This window comes from Hypanus sabinus, chromosome 10 (assembly GCF_030144855.1).
Source record: "Hypanus sabinus isolate sHypSab1 chromosome 10, sHypSab1.hap1, whole genome shotgun sequence".
Lineage (NCBI taxonomy): Eukaryota > Metazoa > Chordata > Chondrichthyes > Myliobatiformes > Dasyatidae > Hypanus > Hypanus sabinus.
In genome coordinates, this window is record NC_082715.1 from 44415000 (window position 1) to 44442243 (window position 27244).

General features: G+C 37.7%; 1 protein-coding gene and 1 long non-coding RNA gene across 5 annotated transcripts in view; one reads left to right on the plus strand and one right to left on the minus strand.

Annotated features, from left to right (window-relative positions):
* Nucleotides 1-7377: 7377 nt before the first annotated feature.
* On the minus strand, nucleotides 7378-23016 carry kcns3a (potassium voltage-gated channel, delayed-rectifier, subfamily S, member 3a). Of its 4 annotated transcripts, XM_059981765.1 has the most exons (4): nucleotides 17708-22133; nucleotides 12435-12531; nucleotides 10943-10999; nucleotides 7378-9190 (listed from the first exon to the last, which is right to left on the minus strand). In XM_059981765.1, exon 4 carries the CDS (start codon nucleotides 9124-9126, stop codon nucleotides 7657-7659), a length of 1470 nt encoding a protein of 489 aa, XP_059837748.1. In that variant the 5' UTR covers nucleotides 9127-9190; nucleotides 10943-10999; nucleotides 12435-12531; nucleotides 17708-22133; the 3' UTR covers nucleotides 7378-7656. The 4 variants fall into 4 exon arrangements, with proteins under 4 accessions (XP_059837748.1, XP_059837746.1, XP_059837749.1 ...); XM_059981763.1 differs by lacking the exons at nucleotides 12435-12531; nucleotides 17708-22133 and adding an exon at nucleotides 22881-23016; XM_059981766.1 differs by lacking the exons at nucleotides 12435-12531; nucleotides 17708-22133 and adding an exon at nucleotides 22194-22249.
* Nucleotides 23017-23282: 266 nt separating this feature from the next.
* Nucleotides 23283-27244, plus strand: part of LOC132400619 (uncharacterized) — a 43365-nt gene continuing 39403 nt past the window's right edge. The window contains exon 1 of the long non-coding RNA XR_009514321.1: nucleotides 23283-23422. This is a non-coding gene — a long non-coding RNA (uncharacterized LOC132400619). The remainder of the gene's footprint in view (nucleotides 23423-27244) is intronic.

Genomic DNA, 27244 nt, shown 5'->3' on the forward strand with positions numbered 1-27244 from the left:
GCCCAGTGTTCAGTCCTGACCTCAGGTGCTGAGTGTGTGGACATTCTCTCTGTAACCACATGTACGTATTTCCTTAAAGTGCTTCAGTTTCCTCACACATTCTGAAGATTTGGGGAGTGGTAATTAATTGTCTCTAATGTGCAGGTGACTGGTAGAATCAACAAGGGTTTATCCTGGAGGAATAATGTAGGGCTGATGTTGGTGGAGTTAGCACGGGCACAGTTGGCAGAAGAGCCTGTTTCCAGGCTATATGTGTCCATGACACTGACCAGCTGTATTATCTTTGTAGAAGAAATCTATGTCCTCTTAAAACAAGTGTGGAGTTGAAGCATTGACTCTCTGAAATATGATCAAATCTCACAGAGTCTGTGCTGTTAAGACAGGGTGTCACTGAAGTTGTACAGGGTGATGCACTGAAATTGCTTTTGGGGGCTTCCATTCAAAAACTTAATCCCCTAATCTGACCAAACCTCAGAGATTTTACTGTGGACATTTTTTCTTATATAAATGCTGAATACTTTCAACAGCTTAATCTCTCCACAGACTTTTAGAACTCAGAACATAGTTTAAACTTAGATGTCCAATCAAAGATGGCTAATATTGTAATTGTGTGTTTAAATATTTAAAGCTAAACACAGCATAACTTCAGGATAAACTATAATTGCAAAACCCCAGAAAAAAAAATGCCTTATAGCTATTAAGATTGCAATGGATATATGCAAATCCTGTGAGATTTAAATACCTTTCTGAAGTCGAAAGGCTCTCCAGTAAACTCCTTGGAGAACTGAGACCAGAATGTGGGAATGGGAAAGAAATCAGAAATACAAATTGCCATTCGGAAATGTAAATTTAGCCCCAGACTGGAGGAAAGAGAAACGGAAATCCTATAGTGATCAATGTCAAATATATGTAATTTATATAGATGATCTGGAGACTTTAACATAATATTAACACGAAAATTTACTATCAACTCTAAAATCAAGGAGGCATTGAGACAAAAGGGTTAGAAGATCACCACTGGTTTCTTTCTCTAAACACAAAATACAATAGCAGGTACCACACTTCAGTCCCTCTGAGAATTTCAGAAACAGAGTAGAACGAGCAGCCACTGATAACTTAATGTGAACACAAGAGCTTCTACAGATGCTGGAAATCTTAAGCAAAATTTATACAAAATGCTGGAGGAACACAACAAGTCAGACAGCATCTATAGAGGGAAGTAAACAAATGACATTTCAGAGACCCTTCATCAGGACTGAAGAGGAAGAGGAAGAAGACAAAATAAGGTGGGGGAAGGCGAAGGATACAAGCAAGCAGGTAATAGATGAAACCAGGTGAGGGAGAAGATCGATAGGTGGGAGAGGGAAGATGAAGTAAGAACCTAGGAGGTGATAGGTGGAAGAGATAAGGGGCTGAAGAAGAAGGAATCTAATAGGAGAGCACAGTGGACCATGTTAGAAAGAGAAGGAAGGAAGAAAGGGAGGGAGGAAATGGGTAGGTAAAGAGAAGAGAAAGAGTGAGGGGGAAGCTGAATGAGGAATGGATAAAGAGAGAAGGGGAGGGGGGAGAAATCCTCAGAAGTCAGAGAAATCAATGTTCATGCCATCAGGTTGGAAGCTACTCAATGGAATATAAGGTGTCACTCCTCCAACCAAAGTTCGACCTCATCATAGCAATAGAGGAAGGCCATGGTCAGATATAAGGGAATGGCAATGGGAATGGAAGTCAAACTTAATGTATATTAAATTTATAGCACAAGAAATTGAGGATTAATTTCTGTCACAAAGACTGGAACTAAAGTTTGCAGAAGAGTTAATTGATTAAGTAATTAAAGAAATAAATGGCAACTGAAATGTAATACAGATGAATAAAAAGTAATGCACAGAACAACGGCAGATGTGCCCTACATCATTTGTATATAATAAGTCATATAACTCCACTACATGAAAAAGGGAATGGTGACAATCTTATCTGTTTGTTACTTTAGGGGGAAGAATTCTTACAGGCTTGTACTGCTGGATGCTGGTTTACTTGGCAACAGTATATAAAATTCTGCAGGGGCTCTCTGCCCACAATCCTCATACTACTAAATTCAGTAGTCAGTAAACTAAGAGATGTGGGTGTCCAAACTCTTTAACTGCTTTCTCAGATCAAAAGGCTTTGCTTTGAGAGTATCTCCTTGGTTATTATCCAGCTAAAGTTTGGATATTCCAGTGGGGCACTTTTGTTTTAAAGAAAATCCGAAGAGATTGAAGTACTGAAGCCATTAGCCTTTTCTCAGAACCTTATAACTCCATTAAAACTTTCCTCAAACAAGTGAACCAATCAATTTATTTCATTTCAGTGAGCAATAAACTATTCAGTGATGTAGGTAAATACAAGAACACTAATTCCCTGGCCAAGGAATTCATGAAATAGCAGTGATCACAGGGAACACAAGGCACAAAGTGTCCATTTCCTCTGATTCTGTATCAATTGAAATGAATTGCAAATGTAAAGCTTAACATCTTCACAAACAGAGGGAAATCTGCAGATACTGGAAATCCAAGTGACACACACAAAATGCCGGAGGAACTCAGCAGGCCAGGCAGCATTAATGGAAAGCACAGTCAATGTTTCGGGCTGAAACCCTTCGGCAGGACCCTCAGCATTTTTTCTCCAGTCCTGCCCAAGAGTTTCAGCCCGAAACATCAACTGCGCTTTCTTCCATTGATGCTGCCTGGCCTGCTGAGTTCCTCCAGTATTTTGTGTGTTTTGCTTAACATCTTCACCCCCAGCCAGAGTGAAGTAGATGGTCTTCATTTTGAACGGCTATACCCAAACAATATACATATACATTGAGGAAATATTTCAAAGCAGTGGAGAATGGACTGGGAAGCAAATGGCCAGTTGCTTTGGTAAAAATCTGATGTGAACGGAAAGGGTGGAGAGGCTTCTTTCCACATCGTAACAATTCTATATTTCTACTTTACAGTACCGCATAAACTTAATGATTATATTACCCATGTAATCACAGTTAATTCATTCATTTCTTCTTTAATAATATAACAATATTAATGCACTTGGCATAATATTACATCATATATATAAACAATTCACTTACCTGTGGAGTAAGCATTGCTTTAAAGATTAATTCTTCCATTCTTTACAGTGGAGTGGCATATCCAGGACATCAACAGTACATAATCTGCAGTCATATGGATTGTGTCAACTGCAGAATTTATTTTACTATGATTAATGTAATAAAGTTCAAATATGCAGACACTCATGAGTGTACCAAATGCTGGTATTAATTCCAAAAAAAAAGACAAACTGTTGAAAGAACTTAGTGAGTCAGCCGCATCTGTGAAAGCAAAAGGTCAACATTTTGGGTTGAGACCGTACACCAAGACTGTGACTGTAGAGGGAAGAGGGCTAATATATATTCATATGTTTTCACAGCCATGTATTCTTCATTAGTTTATCGTCACTCTACAATCTCAGTTTTGAGACATGAAACAGCAACTATCCCTTCTGCCTCCACAGACGCTACTTGACCTGCTGAGTTCTCCAGCAGTTTATATTTTGTGACAGGTTCTAGCATCTGCTTTCCCTTAGGTCTCCATGGTAATTATCCCATTACATCAACAGGAACCAAAACTCCCTGCCAGCTATATCAACCCCACTCTCGTCATCAGCATTCTTCATTGTAACATACAACACAGCAGGGTATTGCTAAAGGGTTGCAGGTTCTTCCAGTTGTGACTCAGTTCTGCTTTCTGATTGCTATTCTTCGCACAGAATATTTAAAAATGTTTTAAAGTATCATGCAATGATTCAATATCTGTTTATCCACTTATCCACTTTTAAAAACACCAACTGTACCAAAACAGAGTTTGGTACATATTAAAATTCTTAAAATGACAAAAATTTTTGCCTTTCAGCTATTATTTCATATTGGAGGCAGACCATAATTCTGTCCTCAGTGGCACATTAAAATAACATATTATTGAGTCAGTATGCACTTCGTAGCCCTTAAGCCATTAGATACCAATATGTAGCCAAGAGATGAAAAATCATTTGACATTAAATTTTGCTAAATATTTTGCTTAAATTATAAGTTCAAAATCCTTTTACTAATCAAATGCATTTGTTTCTGTGGGGAGATTTTCTATATTAACCAGGAGTAGTGAACTAATTACCTCATCCCTTACTCTGAGGCACCCAAATTAGTTTTCTGCTTAGTCCTATCTCCTCATTACCTAATAACATATATATTTGGCACCTTGCCAGTTGGAACAGCCAAGGGTCTGGAAGCTCTCCTTGCAAAACCAAGCCGGTTCAGGTAAATTAAAATAGGGACTGTGGAGAGAAATGGGGAATCAACCAATAGAAACTGAGAGAGGGAAAGGTAAAGGCAGTCAGACAAATTATTTTTTAGGTGTATTTAAATTATTTACAAACCATCTTCCTCTTTTACTAAGTTGCCTCTATAGAGAACCACTACTTAGGGTGCTTACTATGGTGCCACAGTAGCGTTGGGATGTCACAGTATCACAGCAGTTAGCGTGACACTATTACAGCTGGGGTGTCGGAGTTCGGAGTTCAATTGCAGTGCCTTCTGCAAGGACTTTATACATCTTCCCACTGAACGTATGGGTTTTCTCTGGGTGCTCCAGTTTCCTCCCACGTTCCAATAACATACCAGTTAGCAGGTTAATTAGTCACTGGAAATTTAAGAGGATAGGCTTAAATAGGTGGGCTGCCGAGCAGTGCAGCTCGTTGGGCCACATAACCTCTAAATAAGCAATGCCCAACCGCAGTGGCTGAAGCATGCGGGACACAAACTGAAACCATTGAGCATTCAGGATTACATCAGGATCCTATTTATATTATAGAATACCATGCTGTATGCAAAAAATGAGATTCATTTAAGAGTAACACCATTTAAAATGGCATTGATCTATGAACTGAGAAGAAAGTACTGCACTGCTGGTATACTCATAGTATGTTTCCCATCATACCAGACAAGGAAATAAATGAAAAATCTTTTTAACACCAAATATAATTTTAAATATTATTTTGTTCCCTCTCCTTTGCTTTTGGATTTCAAGCTTCCTTTTTTTATTTATATCTTAAATATATGACAATTGAATGCATTTTATATTTTTGTCGGGTTTCACTTTGCAATGAGGACAACGCTGAAGCGCTGTACATACTGTACCTGCAATTCTGCTTTAACTTCATTTTCTATTTTGCATTTAAAAGTTATCTATTGCAGGTTAGTCATCAATGATAACTCCTTTCATAATCAATATTCAACCAGTTTGAAATTGTATTTTCATTTGTGCAATAAAATGCAACCTTTATTTTGAATGAATTTTGATCTGCATGCTGTTTCCTACATTTCATTCTCATTCTCCTTACAGTTCTATAGATTTTGAACCAGCTACCAAGCAGATTAGGAGCAATGTTCATGTACTGAATTGTTGCACACCCAGTTCAATTTTTCTTCTGCTTGGCAGCTTAAAGTAGGAAAATTCATGTCAAATAAATTTTAAAGTGTATTTCTTAACTGCGTTGAACTAATGCCACAAGCTGACTTTATTATTTGACTGGAATTTAATCAAACTAATAGCTGGAAATCAGAATCCAGGAACTAATATTGGACAGCTATGCTGTTTCTAACTTTAACCCCATGATTGAAGAGGAATATCTTCAGAATGAATTATGTTTATTTTATCAAACTGAAACTTGTTTCGCACATTCACTCTTCCCAAAATTCTTTCCAACGAATCGGAATAATACAATTTAAAATAAATTATGCAAATGAGAACATCAGAAAACACCATATCTATTATGATTCTCATATGTTTGATTCACAGCAACAGAGTCTTCTAATTCAGCAGGAAATTTAAATTTGAAACAATATTAACGAAGCACCAATTGTCATCTTATAATATGTGAAACAGCTATACAAAGCTCAATCTCAAAATGTTAAAATGTCACAGTCAATTTGCTGGAGTAAGTTCCCACACACAGCAATAGGATAATTACTGGATTACATTTTAATCAGTTTTCAGGATCTGGGTGTCACTGGCATTAATTGCCAAACCTTAATTGCTCTTGATCATGTGGTGGCATATCACTATCTCAAGCCATTGCAATCCATCTGGGAAAGGTATTTCTATTTCTATTCGGGAGGGAGTTCCAGAGTTTAAAACCATCCACAATAAAGGAGAGGTAACAAGTTTCCAAGTTGGGTTGGTGTACAACTCGGAGATGTTGGTGCTGTCTTTGTCCTTCTTGGAGACAGAGGCAATGGATTGGGAAGTGCATTCAGAGTAGCCTAGGTGAATAACAGCAGTATGTTTCACAGATGCTGCACAGTGTAGCCACTGAGAAACAGCGAAGGAGGAAATCAATGCTTAGAGTGGTGTATGAGTCGCCTTGTCCGGAATCATTGAGATTGATGTTGTTGGAGCTGTTCTCATTCACTCTCACTCCTGACTTGGACAAATGGGTCTGGATTACCTGGGAATCTTGGTTGGCATGGAACAGCTGGTCTGAAGGGCATGCTTTCAAGCTATATGACTCAATGACGTGCTTTGTAAAAGGCAAGTGAGTTGATCACCACATGATACTTACCTGTGAGCTGCTGAGGTTATGTGTTTGGTCCAGTTGAGTCTCACCAGACAAATGAAGAATAATTGATTCATTGATGTTACCTGAGGCATAATTATTTGTCAGGGGTCAAGGGAAGTTTCTCATATTTTTATGAAGTATGTATTTTCCATTCTTTTGAGGGGGCAGAGAGGGCCTTGGTCTAATCTTTAATCAGACAAGCAATTCCCTTAATTCTTTGATTGCAAGACTGGTTCATGAACTCGCAGGTTTTTGATATGAATTTTAACTCTCAATTTCAACCTCAAAATACCAACTACTATGATTGGTCAATGGTGATATTTGTGACAGTTTGTTTGCTCCAATAATGTTCCAGTTCCAATGTTGAGATGACTCTGAAAAGAAAATAAGTTTGCATTTGACTCATACAGATTCTGTTACAGATGTCAAACATTTTTGATATTTTTATACAGTACTTACTTTTGTTCTTTTTAACTGCTATTGACAATCTGTGTTTGATGAGTTTAGTAAAATACTAAACATATTGTTATGTTTGAAATATACATACTTTAACTACTATAATTTGGTCTAATTATTTTGTTAGTTTTGGTGCACGATATATATTCTAGAAGTTGCCTACAGGAAAGGTGTCAGTTCACACATAGAAAATGAAAATTATTACAGAAAAGATCAAGTCAGAATTCCTGCCAGCTTGCATCTCTCTCCTAAAATAAATACCAGTCAAATCATATATCTTCACAGGCATACAGTATAGTCTTTATCATATGTCTTTGATTTTACTGAATTTATAATTGCATTGACAATTCTTTTAGAAACAGACAAAACATTGTATACTTGCATAAAGTCGAAGTCAGTAAAATAATTCACATGCTTCTTTCATGTTCATGAAGATATTACAATCAATTAAATAGATATTGTCTGTCAAACATATAATACCCTGAGTACCTTAAAGTGCAACAAATAACTGAATCATAGAACATAATTTGATCAGGAAAGCAGAGGTTCAAGCCAAAAAAAAAAAGGTGTACGTATTCAGTTCTCAAATGTTGCTCTGTTATGAACAGTTTCAAGATCTTGGATGCTAGAAGCATCTGTGGTGCGATCACTGGCATCAGTGCTAACCATAGAAGAGATGCTAGCTATGAAAGAGTGCATGTTTTTGGCATATATGTCTCGAATGTTCACATAAGGTAAATCAGGACAACTTTCTGCAAGTTCTGCATTGCAACGGTCAATGTCCACCATCTTATGCTTCCTGTAGTACTTGGAAAACTTGTTGAAAATGATAGTAATGGGCAGAGCCACTACCAAAATTCCACATATAATGCAAATGCTTCCAATGAGCTTTCCTAGCAGTGTGACAGGGTATGTGTCCCCATACCCAACGGTGGTCATGCTAATAGTTGCCCACCACCAGCTCATTGGAATACTGTGAAGGCCGGACTCACTTTCGTCCTTTTCAACTGAGTAAGCAAGCACAGAGAATATAGAGATCCCAACTGTCAAGAAGAGGAGTAGGAGCCCAACTTCATGGTAGCTGTGCCTGAGTGTGGCTCCCAGCGATCGCAACCCAACTGAATGTCGGGCAAGTTTTAGGATACGGAATATCCTCATTAAACGCAGGATCTGAATCACCTTACCCACATTTTCTAACTCTTCACTGTCCTCATCCATTGACTCCAAGGTCAACGTAAAGTAGAAAGGTAAGATTGAAATAAAATCAATAAGGTTCAGGGGTTTTTTGAAGAATTTTTTTAGACACGGTGAAACTGAGAATCTCACAATAAACTCTGTGGTGAACCAAATAATACACGCAATCTCCAGTCCTTCTAGAGCAGGATCAACTATCATCTTATCGTTTGCATCAAATTGTTGGAACTCATGCATGCTGTGAATGCACATGGCCACAATGGATATCAGGACCACACTCAATGATACGATTGTGAAGATTTTGGCTGAGAGTGAATGTCCAGGATTTTCTAACCTGATCCACATATTCATCCTTAGTTTTCCACACCACATGTTCTCAAAGTTATCTATATCTTTATCCAAGACTGACAGCTCCTCAAAGGAAGAGTCAATACTCTCATCGCTTTTCTGATCCCAATCTTTATCCACCACATCCTCCTTCCTCTCTTGGTACCTGTTGCTGCAGCAGGAGTCAATAAAAAGTTCATTAATCCCCCAGTACTCAATCTCTTGACTGAAAGAAAATGCACAGAGCTCTTCCATGACATGCAGTTTCCCTGTGTAGTAGAAGTTCAGAATGTACCGGAACAGGCACGGATTCCGATCAAAGTAAAATTCCTTGTCCACAACGTTGTAATCATCGCAGAGCTCTAAAATATCCTCCTCGGTGTCACACTTCAGCAGTTTTCCTAACCTGGTGTGAGGAAACCGTAGCAGGGTCTGTTGGTCGATTCTCTGTTTGTATCCTCCCACGTTTATGTTGATAAGTTCGCAATCAGTGACAGTCCTTTCAAACAGCCTCCCATAAATCATGATGACAAATCCTTATCATTTAGTACCTTCCATTTACTAGTCCCAAGTAAGAAACAATTGATACCTAAAACAAAGCAATGTTACATAGTCAATGGAGTAAAGGGAATGGAAAGAAAACTTTATTTTCTCCAAAGCACTGAAGCAAATGAATGTAAGTGATAACTAAAACCATTACATTGTTTGTAAACACAAGTCACAGAACAATACAATAATCATTTACCTTGAATTTTGCAGAAAGAAGTTACTAAGTGTTCTCATACTATTTACCTTCAACATCTATTTAAGATAACTGATTTTAGTCAAAGATTTTGTGAAATAATAACATTTGTAAATTCAAAATAATATTTTATAGTTTAGAAAGTTATCTTTTAAAAATTTAAATAGGTCATATTTGGTCTGATGTACTTCTAGATTCTTTTACTTGGATAATTATTTTTTTAAGAAGTATGTTTGTATTCATCAGAAACACTGTAATAGTTTTTTGCTTCTATACATCACTAAATATTTTATCAAAATCTTCCCAAAACTACAAAAGAAGAGTAAATTATAAATGATGAAAAATTATAAGATTTAACAATATTGTATGAAACTTTCATAAACTTACAAGATAAGCTTGTGTACACTGTTATAAGTAAATGTGGCTTAACCAGACAGTGCAAGCTCATTGGGCTGGAAGGCCCTGTGACCATGCTGTATCTCTAAATAAATCAGGTAATTAAAAACTATTGTGGAATTTAAATAAAACTGAAAATGTTGGAAATACTTGGCATGTCAGACAGCAACTGTAAGAAGAATAAAAGAATTGTAATATTCAAGGTCAATAACTTTCATCTGATTGATGAAAGAGATTATGAATAGACCCTTACCCCAGAACATAAAGCATTAAATTATCAGCGTTCATTTTAAAACTCTCTTTTCCCCTTGTATCTCTAATTTCTACCCTCTCCATTTCTCTAAGTTCTAGACTATCCTTGTAATTCAGAAATAAGTCAGCCCTTTCCCTTAAAACATTATTTACAAATGTTTGGTCCTCTTAAGACACTCTATGCTTGGTCTATGAAAGCCTATAGTGAAATGCCTGGTGATATGAGGCTTTGGAAATATTTCAGTCCAGTGTCCATGTTTACATTGTAACCATATCTTTATATGGCCCTGCATCAATATTTATTTGACAATAGTTTTGTGTTATATAAGTGTGTGTTAATCTTCCTATTCCTACTAACACAACTACTGTAAAATTAGTGTGCTTCTCCATCACATAAATCATGGTTTTTCTCATGTTTGATGACTATGTTCAGCAGTTGTTTACATTTTGATGAGTATTACTGAGGATTCACATGTAATTGGAATACCTGAGCAAAGTAAACATTCATGGAAATTATTTCTACCTCAACCTCATTAGTGCCAGCAACTTTAGCTATCAATAGAAACACATTCTGAAAACTTCACTCCAACCCCAACCATTTCCAACTGTTTACTTCCTCATATTAGTTTTATTCACAGTCTATTTTTCCCCTAACCCACAGTGAAATACCTTTGATAAAGGGAGCTTTATTAGCGTCAATAGTGATTGCTGTCACAAAAGATAGTTCTCAAATTGGAAGAAATTGTTAAGGAAAATAAAGTTAAGGAACTGTTCTATAGTAGGAGGGATTGGTGTCTGGGTGTTTTTGATTTGCTTTTTATCTGGTTCAGTACAACAATGTGGGCCGAATGGTCTGTTTCTGTGCTCTACTCTAGGTAACATGTCTAGGTTCTGAAACTGCCTTGTGAGTGACTAACATCAACATTTATAGTACAGAAGTTATTAACCTACCATCCCATTCATGTTAGCAGTAGGTTAGCATTTTACTTTGAACTTAGCATCATCGACCTGTTAAAAAATAGTGAAGAAATTATTTTATGAAGAATAGGTAAAGTTTCAGACATTATTTAAAGCACCTCATTTAAAAGATGGTGGTAAAAAAAAACACAAATACAGTTACATAGATAAGAGAGTGAAGCAGAGTTAGGTAACAACTAAACTGCTCAGGTTTTCACCTCAAGGACCAATGTATAAAATATTTGTGCTGACGCAAAATGCTAGTCATTTGTGTATTATCTGTGTGGTTATCGCAGAAGTGGGTATTCCGGAGTTCATATTTGCTCCACTTCATGATATCCACACCCTTCTTTCCCACTTTCCATTGTACAGATTACAATTTTCAGTTGCAGTTGTTTCAATTGAGCTGTTCTCTCCATTTTAGTATGACTTAATTGTGAAAATATGGTATATAGGTAATACTGATTTGAATTTGAAATCTGTGGCTGAATTATAAAGCAAAGGAATTTTAAATAATACATATGTTCTGCAATGGTTAAATACTTAATTATTTTGCATCATTAGAATATTATCTGCAATATTATTAATATACAAACTACTATTCTTATTGGATACATCCCCAAAATAAGAGCACAGAAGAGCCCAATTGTGATTGAGGAGTAAAGCAGTCATGGAAGTTTCAAGATAAACATGTTTTAAAGGTCATATTCAGGCAAAAATGCACATACTGTATACATGAAGAAGAGCTCACAAGTAAAATGAAAATGTAAAACTTTCCACTTAAACTTTTAAAGAAAAATACTCTGCATTCTATTGTTCAATTATTTATATTTTTCTGAATTATAATAATGTAATATCAAAGTATCAACTGGTTTTGAATGAATCCTAAGCGTCTTCCTCTTTATGGGAAATGACTCACTATACTGAAGAAGGATCTTTGAGCTGAAACGTTTTGTTTCTCTTACCAGAGATCTGGTCTGACCTGCTGAGTATTTCTAGCATTTTTTTGTTTTTATTTTAGATTTTCAGCAGTTATTTTTTTTTTTCATTTTCATTCATGTTACTTAAAGTGTGTTGCATGAAAGCTGAAACCAAGGTCGTAACTGCAAAATTAGAGTTACTCAAACAAGTTATATTTGCAAATTATCAAACTTTCCAAAAGTTGTCTAAGGCATCAGATTGAAAGAAAGCATGAAGTGAATTGGTAAAGTGTTTTATTTCATAGAGAGATGGTCAGAATTGACCTCTTGTAATTTAAAGAGTGTGGTTTATCTTGCTTCAATAACATAAAAGAACACTATAGGTTGTCCTACTTCAATGTGTCTTCCTAAATTAAACATGATAAGTTTTGATTTTCTCGCCACCTCTCCCTCAGCCTCATCATTTTGGACTTCTAATCTTGTTTTGCTGCTATATGGCTTTATTGTTACTGTTTTCTAGTTCAGACTGTGTATATCAGTGTGTTTCACTCTCTGTTCATACTCACAGAAAGCAAATCCTTCCAGCTGCAAGTCCAAGACTCCGTTTCAAAGATGTGATGTTGCTTTCCTAGCCATCTTGACAAATTGCTTATTGTTTATCATCTATGAATAAAACTCACTCCTTAGTGGGTTTATTACTGTTGGCACAGATCACTTATTAATTTGCATGTAAACACCACATTTAAAAAATAAAAAATTAAAAAAATAACACCACATTTAAAAAAAATAATAAAAAAATAAGTTTATTTTCATTGGAACTTTCCAGTGGATAAATGGTCAAAGGAACTCAAAATGTAACTTCTATATATAACCATATAACCATATAACAATCACAGCATGGAAACAGGCCATCTCGGCCCTCCTAGTCCATGCCGAACTCTTAATCTCACCTAGTCCCACCTACCCACACTCAGCCCATAACCCTCCACTCCTTTCCTGTCCATATACCTATCCAATTTTGCCTTAAATGACACAACTGAACTGGCCTCTAATACTTCTACAGGAAGCTCATTCCACACAGCTATCACTCTCTGAGTAAAGAAATACCCCCTCGTGTTTCCCTTAAACTTCTGCCCCCTAACTCTCAAATCATGTCCTCTCGTTTGAATCTCCCCTACTCTCAATGGAAACAGCCTGTTCACGTCAACTCTATCTATCCCTCTCAAAATTTTAAATACCTCGATCAAATCCCCCCTCAACCTTCTACGCTCCAATGAATAGAGACCTAACTTGTTCAACCTTTCTCTGTAACTTAAGTGCTGAAACCCAGGTAACATCCTAGTAAATCATCTCTGCACTCTCTCTAATTTATTGATATCTTTCCTATAATTCGGTGACCAGAACTGTACACAATATTCCAAATTTGGCCTTACCAATGCCTTGTACAATTTTAACATTACATCTTAACTTCTGTACTCAATGCTTTGATTTATAAAGGCCAGCATTCCAAAAGCCTTCTTCACCACCCTATCTACATGAGACTCCACCTTCAGGGAACTATGCACTATTATTCCTAGATCTCTCTGTTCCTCTGCATTCCTCAATGCCCTACCATTTACCCTGTATGTTCTATTTGGATTTTATAATCATGCATGATCTAGCCAGACAAAATCTCATCTATGTCTCGATTCTTCTCTAGCTTTCAACTGTCCAATCTCTTCATTTCTTCCATTATAGCCCTTAACCTTACAAATGCTCCTCAAACTCTGGTTTCCTGATCCCACATAAATTTAACTGCTTCACAATTTGCGGTCAAAGCTTCAATTGCAAAGACACTAAGTTCTGAATTCCCTCACTAATCCTCTGTAACTGCCACCTCTCCTTTCTTTAAGCTGACCCTTAAAACCTATCCATTTGACCAATTTGTCTTGACTTGATTTCATATGGCTCAGCATCAATATTGATTTTGGGAGACTCTTGTCAACCACACTTTGCTTTCACAATGATGAAAGGTATTAGTTAAGAGTATCTTGAACTTAATCTTATGATAATCTCTCAGTACAATTTAATAGTTATGAAAATCTAGGAAATATTAATATTTCATTGTTTCCACAGAAGGTTCACAAATGAATCTAAAAGTGCTTCTGATGAAGGGAGATTTTAAAAGTTTCTTTACTTAAGAAATTAAATATAATACTGATACAAAGTTATTAACTAAAATAATAGCTGTATTTCTCTTGCTATGTTTGCAACTTCATTAACTTTCTATTTCTGTATTTTCTGTTTAATTTTACCATTTAGAACACAGAATGGAGAACAGGGCAGCTATGTCCTACTCTTGAGTATCATCCATATACCTCTATTCTCTTCATAGTCATGAATCTATCTAAAAGCCTCTTAAACTCCACCAAACTCCCTGATTACACTACTGCCCCTGGTAACCCATTCCAGATATTATCTGGAATAACATCCAGATGTGGATGTTATTCATCTCTCATGAGATGAACGAGAGATCATCTGTGATCTTTCTTTGTGTGTGAAAAACTTACTTCTCACATTGCCTTTAAACTTTCCTGCTCTAATCTGAAAAGCATGTCCTCTTGTGTTTGACATTGCTACCCTGGAGTAAAGATTCTGACTGTTTACTCTATTTATGCCTCTCATAATTTTAAAAACCTTTATCAGGTCTCCCCTTGACCTCTAATGCTCAAGGGAGAACATCCAAATTTTATCCAACCTTTCTTTATAGCACTTACCCTTTTATCCAGGGCAGCATAACAGTAAATCTCTTCTGCACCCTTCCCACAGTCTCCTCATTTTTCCTATCTGGGGCAACCAGAGCTGCGCACAATACTCAAAGTGCAATCTGACTCAAGTTCTATTCAGCAGCAGCATGACTTCCTTACTCTTATACTCAGCACTCCACAACACAGATAAACCAAGCATTCCATGTGACCTTATCCACAGCATAGCCACCTTCAGTGAATTACGGACCTGGACCCCAAGATCCCTTTGTACTTCAGTGCTATTGAGGGACTACCATTAACTGTACACTTTCTCCTTTCTTTTGATCTCAAGACTTTGCAACATGGCACAGCTATCCAGGCTAAACTCCTTCTGCCACTTCTCTGTCCATAAACTATAACAGATCTATATCTGAGGAAATCTGCAGATGCTGGAAATTCAAACAACACACACAAAATGCTAGTGGAACACAGCAGGCCAGGCAGCATCTATAGGGAGAAGCACTGCTAACGTTTCGGGCTGAGACCCTTCATCAGGACAGATCTATATCCTGCTGCATTCTTTGATAGTCTTTTACACTCTCCACCATTCTTGGTGTCACTGACAAACTTGCTAATCCACCCACCTACACTTTCATCCAAAATATTGATTTACTGTATATCAGAAACAAACATGGTCCCAACACCAATCCTTGGGGAACACCACTGGGCAGACAGCCACAGCCAGAGTAACCAGGCCAGGCCTTCCCAAACGTGCATAAAAATCTATTCCGCAGACTCTTTTCCAATAGCTTTCAAACCAGTGATATGAGGCTCACTGGCCTGCAATTGCCTGGATTATCCCTATTTCCATCATTGAAAAAAGGCACAGCATTCACTACTCCTCAGTCCTCCAGGGCTTTGCCATTTGCTTGTGAGGACACAAAGATTTTTCTCAAAGCTCCAGCAGTTTCCTCGCTTGCTTCTTTCAACACTCTGAGATAAATGCCAGCAAGCCCTGAGGACTCATCCACCTCAGTGCTTTTCAGAATACCCAGCACTACCTCGTCCTACATCTCAAAATGTCCCAGCATCTCAAAATGTCCCAGCATGTTCCATTCTGTTTTCCCTGTACCATAATCCTTGTCCATGGGTAAAAAACAATGCTAAGTAGTCATTTAGTACCTCAGCCACTTGCTCTGACTTCATGCACAAATTCCCTCCTCTATCCTTGAGTCCTTGCCTTAGTTATCCTCTACTTCTTACTTAATATAAGTATCAAATGCCTTGTGATTATTCTCTGCTGTGACCATGAAGGTCATTTTGTTGGCCCATTTTGCTTCCTAATTGTCTGCTTTAGCATTTTCTTGCTATATTTATATTCTGATTTTAGCTTCCTAAATTTGCCCACCCCCAGTTCAAAACCTTCCCACAAGATCTTTATTTATTTTTATTTATAATTATCTGAAAACATATTCCGATATAGTCACTATTTCCAAATTATTCATCATGAGCAGATATGTCACCTGGTCTGACGCATTTCCCAAAACTAGACTCAATATGTTCTCTGCTCTAGCTGGGCTCTCCACACACTGCTTCAAGAACCTTCTTTTGGATATACTAAAGAAATCCCTTACCTTCTAAGATACTTGTGTTAAGGAAGAACACTGGGGAAGTTTAAGATCACTCCCCCAATGACAACCCTCTTATTTCTACATCTTTCCATAATCTTTCTATTTCTGTTCCTCCACATCTCTGGGCTATCGATAATGCAAACCCTCTACCTCTTCTGCTTGCCCTCTCTATCACAACTACAACAGCGAAACCAAAGAATGTTGAACTGCTAGTCTTGTCCGTCAAGTAACCATGTTTTCATAATGGCATCAACATCATAATTCCATGTAACAATCCAGGCTCACTACGATACGCATCTCATCTAACATCAAATGCAGCTGTTGATTAAACACTTCAACTCAGATACAACACACACAAAGTGCTGGAGGAACTCAGCAGGTCAGGTAGCATCCATGGGAATGAATAAACAGTCAACATTTCTGGCCAAGACCCTTCTTCAGGACTGGAAAGGAAAGGGAAGAGAGGGGAAGGCGGACAAGCCAGATGGTGATATGTGAAGCCAGATAGGTGGGAAAAGTAAAGGGCTGCAGAAGAAGGAATTTGATAGGAGAAGAGAGTAGACAATAGGAAGGGGAGATACCAGGGAGAGGTGATAGGCAGGTGAACAGAAGAAGAAAGAGGCCGAAGTGGGGAATAGAAGAAAAGGGGAAGAGAAAAGTTACTCCTCCATGCTGACAATGATCTAATCATGGTAGAAGAGGAGGCCATGGACCAACATGTCGGAATGGGAATTGTGATAGGAACTTAAATGGTTGGCCACCAGGAAATTGGTTGTGCTGTTTTGGGGAATGAATTGTGCCAGGACATTAGCAGAGTTTCCAGGTCTTCTTTGAAAAAATTCTGCAGATACTTTAGTTTAAGTGGGCAAAAATCAATCTGAATTATGCATGCAGTTGTCCTTCTATATAGGGCAGACACCTCAGTCTATCACAAGATCCAAAATATGCACTTTCATCATACCAGAACTGAAGCATTATTAAAATACATAAAAGTCAATAATTTAATATTTTAGATCAGAACTCATGTTTAGAGTGCTAACTAATGACCTCTGATATTGATGGCATTAAAGTTAAACAAGACACAGCAGAAAGTGCAATGAATCTTTCACATTCCGTTGGAGAAACAGTTAATTTTAATAATATCAATGTTGTTCTCACAAAAAGAAATCCATCAAATACTTTAAGTGCCTCATCTTTTCTTTTTCAAACACTGTTAGTTGCTCCTGAATAATTTAGTGCAGCAAGCAGATGAAACGTTTAACTGACAAATTTGAATTTTGCACTGTAGTTCAGCAATCAGTGACCAGGATTGACAACAACTACTCCAACCTTGGAAGTATTAAAAAAATGCTATTTTGAATAATACAAATGAATAAAACTGGTTTATATATGACAGCAATGTTACAGTAATAAATACACATTCAAATCACATTAACACTATAGTGGTTTGATCTGTTTCAGTTAAAATCTCAAATTGCTCACCTATGAGGTACTGTTCTCTCTGCTGGCTGTGGTTCAGCAGGCTCACCTGTGTTTTTAAAATCTTTAGTCTTCCTTATGACTAAACAGGTTTAATCAGTGGATACCATAAGCCATAACAGCAAAGAGCTTTGTTTAGTTTGGATTGTTGACTGCATTTCGTCCTGTTAACAATAATTGCTTCTAAAAATCCTGCTATATAGTAAAATTAAAATTAAAAGTGACAAAGTAAGTAAAAAAAAGGTTACACTGGCTCTTAATAGCCAACTCTGAAAACAGTGCTAGATAATGAAGTACATCCTTTCATCAATATCTCTGTGAAATCTAATATAAGAAATAAATTCTTTGCTTCAATACATTCATTCATGATACTATTCACTGTCAAGAATATTATCAGATAACGTGATCTCTTCCTTTGTCAAGGCATTGCATTAACTAACACAATTACAGCAAAATACTGCAGATAATGGAACTGTGAAATTAAAACAGAGAATATTCATCATGCTCAGGAAGTGCGATCGGATCTGTGGAAAGAGGAAGAGAGTTTAAGTCAAGAACCCAACAACAGAACCAGCCTGTTTCATACTATACTGATGAAGAATTTGGTGGAGGAGGTGTAACCTTCCAGCATAATTAATGAAGAAATTATAAGATTTTTATTATAGTGCAGAGAGGACAAGGGCATTTGAGATCTTGGCAAATGAGCAAACCAGCTCTGGAACCAATTAAATAAAAAAAGACATTAAAAAAAGATAAAAGCTAAAATAGCCACTGGATCTCTTGAGCCTCGTCCACCATTCATCATGATGATTATCCTCCATAATGCCTTTAATTCTGTGTTATGCCCAAATCTCTTAAATCTATTAATATCCAGAAATCTGTCAATCTTGGTTTGGAATTAATTTAATGACAGAGCCTCCATTGTCCTACGGGGTAAAGAATTACAAAGTTGTATCACTCTTTCTATGTGCATTCCGGCACCATATCAGCTGGTTTGCCCCTTATTTATTCCTTTAGCCTCATCTTCAGGGGAACTCCTGTAGATTGGTCAAACATAACTTCCCTTTCATATATATCCCTGCTGATTCTGCTTAATTCTACTAACCTTTTCAAGGTATTTTGTTATTACATCCTTCACTTTAGACTCCAGCACCTTCCCCACCACTGAAGTTTAGACTAACCATGTCAATAATATCGTGTTTCCTCTCTCTATTATTTCTTCTTAAATAGTTGGATCACATTAGCTGTCAACGATCCACAGAATTCACTATACCACTTTTGTCAAACACAGGAACGTAGATCATTGTGTTCTTAGGATTTATTGGCTTTTATCTAATGTCCTATTACTTCCTTGTTAACTAATAAAACATAGAAAATAGAAAAAAGCACAGGGATAAGCCTTTCAGCAGACAATGCCTTTATGCCAATTTAAGCTAATCTCACTGGCCTGCATATTATTGATATTCCTCCATTTACTGTCTCTTTATGTGCCTGTCTATGTGCCTCTGTACTTTGCTATCATACCTCCTTCCACTGCTTCACATAACAATGCGTCCTGTGGGCACCTACTACTTTCTGAGTAAGAAACTTGCTTCGTAAATCTCCTTTAAACTTTCTCCCTCTCGCCTTAAAAATACGACATTCAGTATCTGACATTCCACTCTGGGAAAAGACCCTGCCTCTCATAATTTGCCTCTTGTAATTTTATACATTTTTTCAGGTCACCCCACAACCAAATTTGTCCAAGCTCTCCTTATAGCAAACACTCTAATCCAGACGACCTCTTCAAAGACACCTTACTGTCAAGAGCTGACCAGAGCTACACACAGTTTTCCAAATGTGGCCAAATTAAAGTTTTATATGGCTGCAATACTTACTTCTTAGTGATTTATTTTTACCAGAACCTTGATTTTCTGGTATTTCTTCTTTTGTGAAGGTAGAAGAGTACAACACAGGAACAGGCCATTCGGCCCACATTGTTGTGCTGAACCAGCTAAAAAGCAAATCAAAACACCCAAACACTAATCCCTCCTACCTACATTGTCCCTCCGTCTTCCTTACATCCATGTGCCTATCCAGATGTCTCTTAAAAGCCTCTAATGTATTTGCCTCTACCACCATACTGGGCAGTGCATTCCAGGCATCCACCATTCTCTGTAAAAAAATTTACCCCTCACATCCGCCTTGAACATACCACATCTCACCTTCAATGAGTGCCCTCTGGTATTTGACATTTCAGCACTGGGAAACAGATACCCTCTGTTCACTCTATCTATGTCTCTCATAAACCTCTATCAGATCTCCCGTCAGCCTTCAATGCTCCAGAGAAAACAACCCAAGTTTAGGTAGCTTCTCATGATAGCATATGGCATCTAAACCAAGCAGCATCCTGGTAAACCTCTTCTGCACCCTCTCCAAAGCCTCGACATCCTTCCTACGGTAGGGTGACCAGAACTGTACACAATACTCCAGATGTGGCCTAACCAGATGTTGCAGCATAACCTCCTGACTTTTGAATTCAGTGCCTTGACAAATAAAATAAGCATTCTATTAGCCTTCTTAATCACCTTATCCATTTGTGTGGCTACCTTCAAGAAGCTATAAACTTGGATCCCAAGATCTCTCTGCTTAGCAACACAGTTAAGGACCTTGCTCTTAACAGTGTATTGTCTCCTTGCATTTGCTCTACTGAAGTGCAGCACCTCACATTTATCTGAGTCAACCTCCATCTGCCATCTCTCCCCATTTCTTCAACTGATCTATATTGTATATGTTTCTTTGTGAGGATGGACAGAAACTAGTTGCTAATTTCTCTTCTGTTATCGGCCCTTACCCTTCCCTTGGACAACATCAGTGACGTGGAGAGGGGAGACTTGCAGCATGGACAACTGCCGGTCTCCCAGACAACCCTGCCCAGGCCTGCACCCTGGAAACTTTCCAAGGCACAAATGGACTCCCGAGACTAACGGATGCCTACATTATCAAATCTCCTGTCACTGTCTGTACAGGACCTACATTTGCCTTGACTATTCCATTCCCTTTAAACACTGTAAAACTCTTATGATTCACTTGTACATTTATCAGTTTGCAGTCAGCTTCTGCCTTGCCTTCCTTTCAAGGGAAAGAAAGATTGAAAGCTGGGAACAAAAAGTAAAAATTAAAGTGTTTAAAAAGTTTAAGGAAGAAGGTACTAACTAATTTCTAATTATAACTATTGTGGATCCCCGAAGCTTGAGGGCACAGCCAGACCATAAATCACTCCAATAATGGAGTGAAATCATGGAACATTATCCCAAGCTTTTTACAATAGTTGAAAGGTAACCAGTCAGCTCCCTGTTTCACAAGGCAAACATCAGAGCATCATAAATCATTGCATAGTCTGATTCAAAGGCACCATAATCAGAAATTACTTTTTAAGATGGGCACTGAAAATTATGTTTACCTTGGCTTGCTATCATTTTTCCAGCATCTTCTAAATCATTATATATTAAATTAGATGGACTATAAATTATTTTCAGAATTCACCATTATAAAATTGTGCAATATTAACCCTTAGATCATTCTCCAAATGTTCTGAATATCATTACTAATAAAAATTGAATTGTTTTGAAACAGAAAACATTAATTATCTGAGAACTCAAGGTTATGTTAATAGCCAATGAATCAAACATTTTCCTAGAAATAGTTCAACTAATCAATCACATTATGAAGCTTATTAACTGTCCAGTTTCCAAAAAAAAAGATTGTAAAGGAAGTACAATCAAACGAAATGTTGAAAAGTGACAAGATACGTCTAAATAAGGGAGACCAGCGTCTGTTTTTCTGGCTTTTCCCGCTTCTTTTCCAGTACTGATGAAGGGTATCAGCCTGAAATTTCGACTGTCTGGTCTTCTCCATCGATGCTGTTTGACCAGCTGAGTTCCTCCAGCATTTTATGTGCGTTACTCCGGATTTCCAGCATCCGCAGAAATTCTACTTTTTTTGTTTCCGTCGCTGTGTACTCATCAGTTCGATAGAAGCTCATAAAACTCATCCTGGACGCGTTACATCACTTGAACTGTAGATCCATGAAGTGTATACATGCAGAAATAAGGGGTGTCATGCAGCAAAACTGAATTTCCCGAGTTGTAACTAACTCTTAAAAATTCAGATCCACGTAAACTACTGAAATTATATCATCGAAATCCAATCCCCAGATTCTATTAATGATAACTTAGAAGCTTATCACCAAGACATCTCTGACAATACGTATTGTTATTTGTTACCAACGCATAATTTCTGTTGTGTCTGGCCTGCTGCTAAAGTACATCTAGCAAATTGTCGGTGGAAGCCAGTTGACAGAGCGTGATGCGTTAAAAGGACCTGTGTGGGCGCGTTGCAGAAGTTCAAATATTCGCTGCCACTGCTTTAAGATCACCGCCTCTCACCTCATGTGAATAATTTAACACTTACCAAGCCTGAGTATGAAGCATTACCCGGTCTAACTTACTTAGCTATTCAGTGAAAGTAACCCATGCTCCAATCCATAATCACGCACACTGTGCCGACAAGATAACCTTCAACGTGGTTTGTCGTATTCAACCTGGCAAATCAGAGGTTGTAAATATACTGCGAGACTCACAAAGAGAGCGCGGATCTCGAAATTAAATAAATAAACAACTGAGGGAAAATGTCACTCGATGGAAAACCAAGATCATAATGTGATTTACAGTATATAAAATGTGAACGAATTAGAAAATCAGTCTTAATAAATTATATCTTTTTAGGAAGACTTCTAAGTATTTATCTAAGGATGGACTCTAAATGTTAACCCATCCGCAGTAAATCACAATTAGGTTTACTTTAAACTCTTTTAATGAGGTCCATCTAACATATATAAATCACAGTTGTATACTTAATAGGAAGTCCATGCAACACACTTTCAAAATACGGTTATCTATTCGGCATATATTGGTAGAAAACGCAAAACAAGTTAGCAGACCTTTATAAGTCTTTTTTCATGGAATCTAGTAACTTTGTATTATAGCAGAAATCTGGAATATAACACGTTTCATGCTACGGGATGTCACAATTGTTAAAAATAATCTACCGAAATTAACAATGCAAGATGACCACTAAATGTTGAAATTGATAACTTTGAAATATAACAGTATTTCATATAACATTACTTTATTACCTTGCACTGGCATTTGATGCTACAGACTTCATCCGAAAGTACACATTCAGTATGCAGGTGTAAATACATATAAAATCTTTTAAAGTCCATCCTGTTAGCTTTAGCTGGAAAAAGGCGTATCTGACTTGAAGCTGGGCGCTACCCAGGTCATGCCTCGGGCTCCAGGCACTGCTGCGGTCGCCGGTTGCAGTCCCAACACTGGATTATAAACGGAGGCGGGATTTCACTCTTTCGCTCTCTGGTAGGCTTGCTCTCGCCTTTCTTCTGGGTTTGATTGGTGAATCTTTTTCTTTCTCCCTTTTGCTGTTCCTTTCACCTAAACTGACATTTCTTGCAATGCGCCGAATGGCTAGTATCTGAGCAAAAGAGCGATTAGAATTTCGCCGAAGGGAATGTGCTGTTAGTGAAGAGCTGCCGGACGATGTATCACTAAGAACAGTGCCCTCGCTGTGATCACAGGACTGGATAAAAGTCATGGAACTGTCCAACTCCAGAGCGTTTTCGCAAATGTCCACCAGTCACCAATTCACAGACCATCAAAAGTACGTATTGTTTCTTCTTCCTCTTATATATACCGAATGTACGCCGAATGACGAGCTCACAAAATGTGAGTGTTCGCTCTGCATGGATGAATTTCAATCGTGAGTTATCAGAAGTCGTCAAGTTCATAATGGCTTATAAAGGCTTAAGAGTGCCGGGACCATTATACTAAAGACAGTAACAAATTCAGTTTGCATTACAGTTAAAAACATAATTTGTTTGCAATTTGCAGAAATTTATTTCAACTGCAAAAAAGACGGGGCGTGCTGAAAATTATAGCCTAGCACAGAAGGGAAGTGATTCAAGAAAAAATGGGGAAAAGAAGCACAACATTTTCAATGACAAAATCTTATGGGTGGCTGGAGATTCTACATTAGCTCATTTGGTCTGTAACTAAAATAACTATATTTTATTCATTTATTTCGGATGCCAACTGTTAAAATGCCCAGAAGCCAACTCTCATCAAACAATACTTGCCTCTGACCAAAATTTCCAAACAGGTTGTGATGCTGTAATGTGGCATCACGTTACATCTTTTGAATAGAAAATTAAAGTTAGACACATACAAAATGCAGCCTTGTTTGCAACTCCATCTGACTTTGGAAACTTGTGCCATTAACAAGCATCATCTGAAAGAGAAGGTTAGTTCCAGAATTCAGCCACTTGAACCACACTGGCATGCAAAAGTTTGGACACCTCTGGTCAAAATTTCAGTTACTGTGAATAGTTAAGTGAGTAGGAGATGAACTGATCTCCAAAAGTCATAAAGTTAAAGATGAAACATTCTTTTCAACATTTTAAGCAAGATTAGTGTATTATTTTTGTTTTGTACAATTTTAGGGTGAAAAAAAGGAAAGGAGCACCATGCAAAAGTTTGGGCACACCAAGAGATTTGAGCTGTTAGATAACTTTTACCAAGGTCTCAGACCTTAATTAGCTTGTTAGGGCTATGGCTTGTTCACAGTCATCCTTAGGAAAGGCCAGGTGATGCAAATTTCAAAGCTTTATAAATACCCTGACTCCTCAAACCTTGTCCCAAACATGGGCTCCTGTAAGCAGCTGCCTAGCACTCTGAAAATTAAAATAAATGATGCCCACAAAGCAGGAGAAGGCTATAAGAAGATAGCAAAGCGTTTTCAGGTAGACATTTCCTCAGTTTGTAATGTAATTAAGAAATAGCAGTTGACCGGAATGGTGGAGGTCAAGTTGCGGTCTGGAAGACCAAGAAAACTTTCCGAGAAAACTGCTTGTAGGATTGTTAGAAGGGCAAATCAAAACCCCTGTTTGACTGCAAAAGACCAGGAAGATTTAGCAGACTCTGGAGTGATGGTGCACTGTTCTACTGTGCAGCGACACCTGCATAAATATGACCTTCATGGAAGAGTCATTAGAAGAAAACCTTTCCTGCATCCTCACCACAAAATTCAGCGTCAGAAGTTTACATCTAAACAAGCCTGATGCATTTTGGAAACGAGTCCTGTGGACTGATGAAGTTAAAATAGAACTTTTTGGCCTCAATGAGCCAAAATGTTTGGATGTTTGGATAAAAAAGGGTGCAGAATTTCATGAAAAGAACAACTTTCCAACTGTTAAGCACGGGGGTTGATTGATCATGTTTTGGGCTTCTGTCACAGCCAGTAGCACAGGGAGCATTTCATTGGTAGAAGGAAAAATGAATTCAATTAATTACCGGCAAATTATGGAAACAAACATCACTCGGTCTGTAAAAGAGCTGAAGATGAAGAGGATGGCTTCTACAACAGGATAATGACCCTAAACACATCTCAAAATCCACAATGGACTACCTGAAGAGGCGCAAGCTGAAGGTTTTGCCATGGCCTTCACAATCCCCCGACCTAAATGACATCGAAAATCTGTGGCTAGACCTCAAAAGAGCAGTACATGCAAGATGGCCCAAGAATCTCACAGAACTAGAAGCCTTTTGCAAGGAAGAATGTGAAAAAATCCCCCAAACAAGAATTGAAAGACTCTTAGCTAGCTACAGAAAGTGTTTACAATCTGTGATACTTGCCAAAGGGGGTGTTACTAAGTACTGATCACGCAGGGTGCCCAAACTTTTGCTTCAGATCATTTTCCTTTTTTGCTATTTTGAAACTGTAAAAGATGGAAATTGATGCACCATCAATAACTCACTCTGAGACATAAGGCGAGATATCGCCTTTTATTGACTGGAAGAAGGAACCAGAAGTGAGTGACCATCATACTACGTCCTGGAGACTGAGGCCGAGCATCAGGCCTCAGATCGCCTTTATACAGGGGCCTGTGGGAGGAGCCACAGGAGCAGTCAGCAAGGGGGCGTGTCCAGACAGGCACACGTAGTTCACCACAGAAATAAAAAAGTAATCTTGATTAAAATATTAAAGAAATGTGTCATCTTCAACTTAATTCTTTTTGGAATTCAGGTAATCTTTTATGGTAGCTATTGACAGTAACAGAAATTTTGACCAGGGGTGTCCAAACTTCGGCATGCCACTGTATACAGTATGTGACTTCACATCAGAAAGTTATAAAATTTGTGGGTTTCTTAGTAAATCTGCCAAAATCATAGAAAGGAGAAATTATAGATTTGTCTCATAGTGTAATTTTCAGGATACAAATTAGCTAGATGCAAGTAGGTGAAGTTGCGACAGTCACACTTCCTATCTGGCTGTGGAATCAATATGTTTTCTTAAGAACCATTAAATTAACCCAGATTTTACAGATGAAATAGCAGCAAACTTGCTGTTTCTTATCGATACTCCTCTAAACCTAAGGCTGGGTACCTGGTCAGGTTAAATGCGAATCAGAATAAGATTTATTATCACTGACACGTGATGTGAAATGTGTTGTTTTGTGGCAACAGTGCAGTGCAGACATGAAAGTCTATAAATGATAAAGTAAGTAAATAGAGGAAAATAGAAAAATAATGAAGTAGTATTCATGGATTCTTGGGTGGTTCAGAAATCTGACAGCAGAGGAGGAGAAGCTGTTCCTAAATCGATGAGCGTGGGTCCTCAGGCCATCCTCTTGGTGTTTAAAATACTCTCCTCCACAACATAACTGATGAACTTAAGAAAATGAGTATTCCTGTTCTCCTATCGATTGCAATCAAGCTCATCTTTTTCATTAGCCACACGTTCCTGCACAAAACCCATATTCCTTGATTCTCTTGCGATATCTCATAATCCTACCTGGAACTAGTAGGAAATTTGGATTAATTCCCCACTTTGGGGATGATGGTGGGGGTGGGGGATGTAAAATAGGACATGGGAGTGGCACTGAGCAGAAGTATATCCTCATCTGAATCTCAATAATTATTAAGAATGGTAAAGACTCATCTGTTTAAGATGGCCCTCCCTAAGCAGTCATGTTTAATTGCTTTATATGCCCCAATGTCCAATAATTACAAATGCAAATATCCTCAAGTTTATAGAGTAAGTATTTTAAAGACATGGAAAACTTGTTTACTACAGCAAGAACTTTATGGAAGAAAATTACACAAATAAATAACTATTGGCTTTTTAAAATCATTTCATACTTAAGTGACTTTTTAAAAAATCACATCTGCAAAGATTTTTCTTATTTTTTTTCAAAGCCCATGCAGGAATTGCTTAAAGATGGTGAGGGCGAGAAATGAGTCTTCCATTTACGGCCACAGTGGTAGCAGATTTATACACAGTGTAAGTCAGATAAAAAGATGGAGTCAGGAACCCATTAATAAACTCAAAAATGTGCATTGACAGTATCACTTCAGGAATTATATCAAATGAGCTGTGTTTGAGATGACACACACAAAATGCTGGAGGAGCTCAGCAGGCCAGGCA